This window comes from Dendrobium catenatum, unplaced genomic scaffold (genome assembly GCF_001605985.2).
Source record: "Dendrobium catenatum unplaced genomic scaffold, ASM160598v2 original_scaffold_20251, whole genome shotgun sequence".
NCBI classification, from domain to species: domain Eukaryota; kingdom Viridiplantae; phylum Streptophyta; class Magnoliopsida; order Asparagales; family Orchidaceae; genus Dendrobium; species Dendrobium catenatum.
In genome coordinates this window covers 268-1554 of record NW_021338711.1, presented here as the reverse complement: position 1 = coordinate 1554, position 1287 = coordinate 268, and the positions used below count along the sequence as shown (strand labels likewise).

General features: G+C 37.2%; 1 protein-coding gene across 1 annotated transcript; it reads right to left on the bottom strand.

Annotated features, from left to right (window-relative positions):
- Positions 1–5: 5 nt before the first annotated feature.
- LOC110107499 (phosphatidylinositol 3,4,5-trisphosphate 3-phosphatase and protein-tyrosine-phosphatase PTEN2A-like) lies at positions 6–1076 on the bottom strand (the record flags this gene model as incomplete). Its single annotated transcript, XM_020837774.2, has 2 exons — positions 932–1076; positions 6–329 (listed from the first exon to the last, which is right to left on the bottom strand). Coding segments are annotated over exons 1-2 (378 nt in total), but the record flags the coding sequence as incomplete, so codon positions are not given.
- Positions 1077–1287: the final 211 nt, after the last annotated feature.

Here is a 1287-nt window from a genome sequence, read left to right as displayed (position 1 = left end):
AATTCACTTTTCGAAGATGGTTCTGTTGCAGATCCTTTAGTGGCGATAACATGGGCTGCTGCAGATACATTGGTGGCCGGAGACCGTTTGCTCTTCGTAGAACCTCCCTCTTCAGCCTCACTATCGGAAAATACATCGTCCTTGTTTCGAGTTTCCATGTTTGTGTTAGGAGGAAGTGACGTGTTGCTTTCTTCGGCGTGGGTGTTTATGGTCGTCGAGGCCCCATCAGTTTCATTGTTGGGAGCTGGTTGAGAAGGTCTAGGGGATACAGAACCATTATAGTCTGCAAGAACAATCTCAACTTGGAATCCTGGAGATGGTAGTTTTCTCTACAAGATGATGTCAATATCATAAGCATTTAGAGAAAGCTAGGCATGGAAACAGAAATATCAAGCTGGAAAAATTGAGGCAGGAGCTGACTTGAGAGATGTTTCCATCACCAAAAAGGGAAAGAGGAAAAAATGTAGGTAGATTACTAAAACATTGAAACTGAAATCACCCAAAACTCAGCTTGAAAGGCTACTAAAAAATTGAAACTGAAATCACTCAAAACCTGCCTGAAATCTAACTTGACCCAAAATTGAAACTTAATTTTGAGCTCCAGCATAGAATATAATCCATACAGTTTTATGTAAATAAATAAAAAAATCAATTTCAAGCCCACTTAAAATCAGGTGCGTTCGAGTTAGATTTGAATCATTTGGAGTTAAGCTCATTTCAAATCAATTTTTATCTTGAGTCAAGTTAGGGTCAATATGAAATTAATATTTTAATTTTGAGTTGCGCCAAACTAGCTCAAACGGAATTGGTATCATCCCTAAATGTAAGATTTGCAGATCAATTGTAAAGGCAGGCAATCAGAAGTGTGGTTTGTTAAATAGAATAAAGAGACTGAGTAATACTACAATTAATTAATAAGAACAGCTATTACCTTATCAAAGCCATCAAGATCAGAGGTATTCAGGACCTTCCTGTTTTCTGTCATTGTAGTGTTCAACCAACTGAAGAAGGAAACAAGATGATCATCAGGAAAATATATCAATTATGACTTATTCGGATTCAGCACTATGCAGTTCACATAACAAGTGGCAAATATGAAATCATACTTCACTAATTTGAACTACAAGAAATCTTATTATTAATGGGGATTAATGTAACTCTGGATTGTCAGTTCCAATTGTTCTGCAAACACATGTCATTGATGCAATCTGCTAATGCACTAGAGAATATCGAGAACTGTCCCAATTAAGTGGGGTTGGGCGTATCCAATTACTCATTCAAGCCATG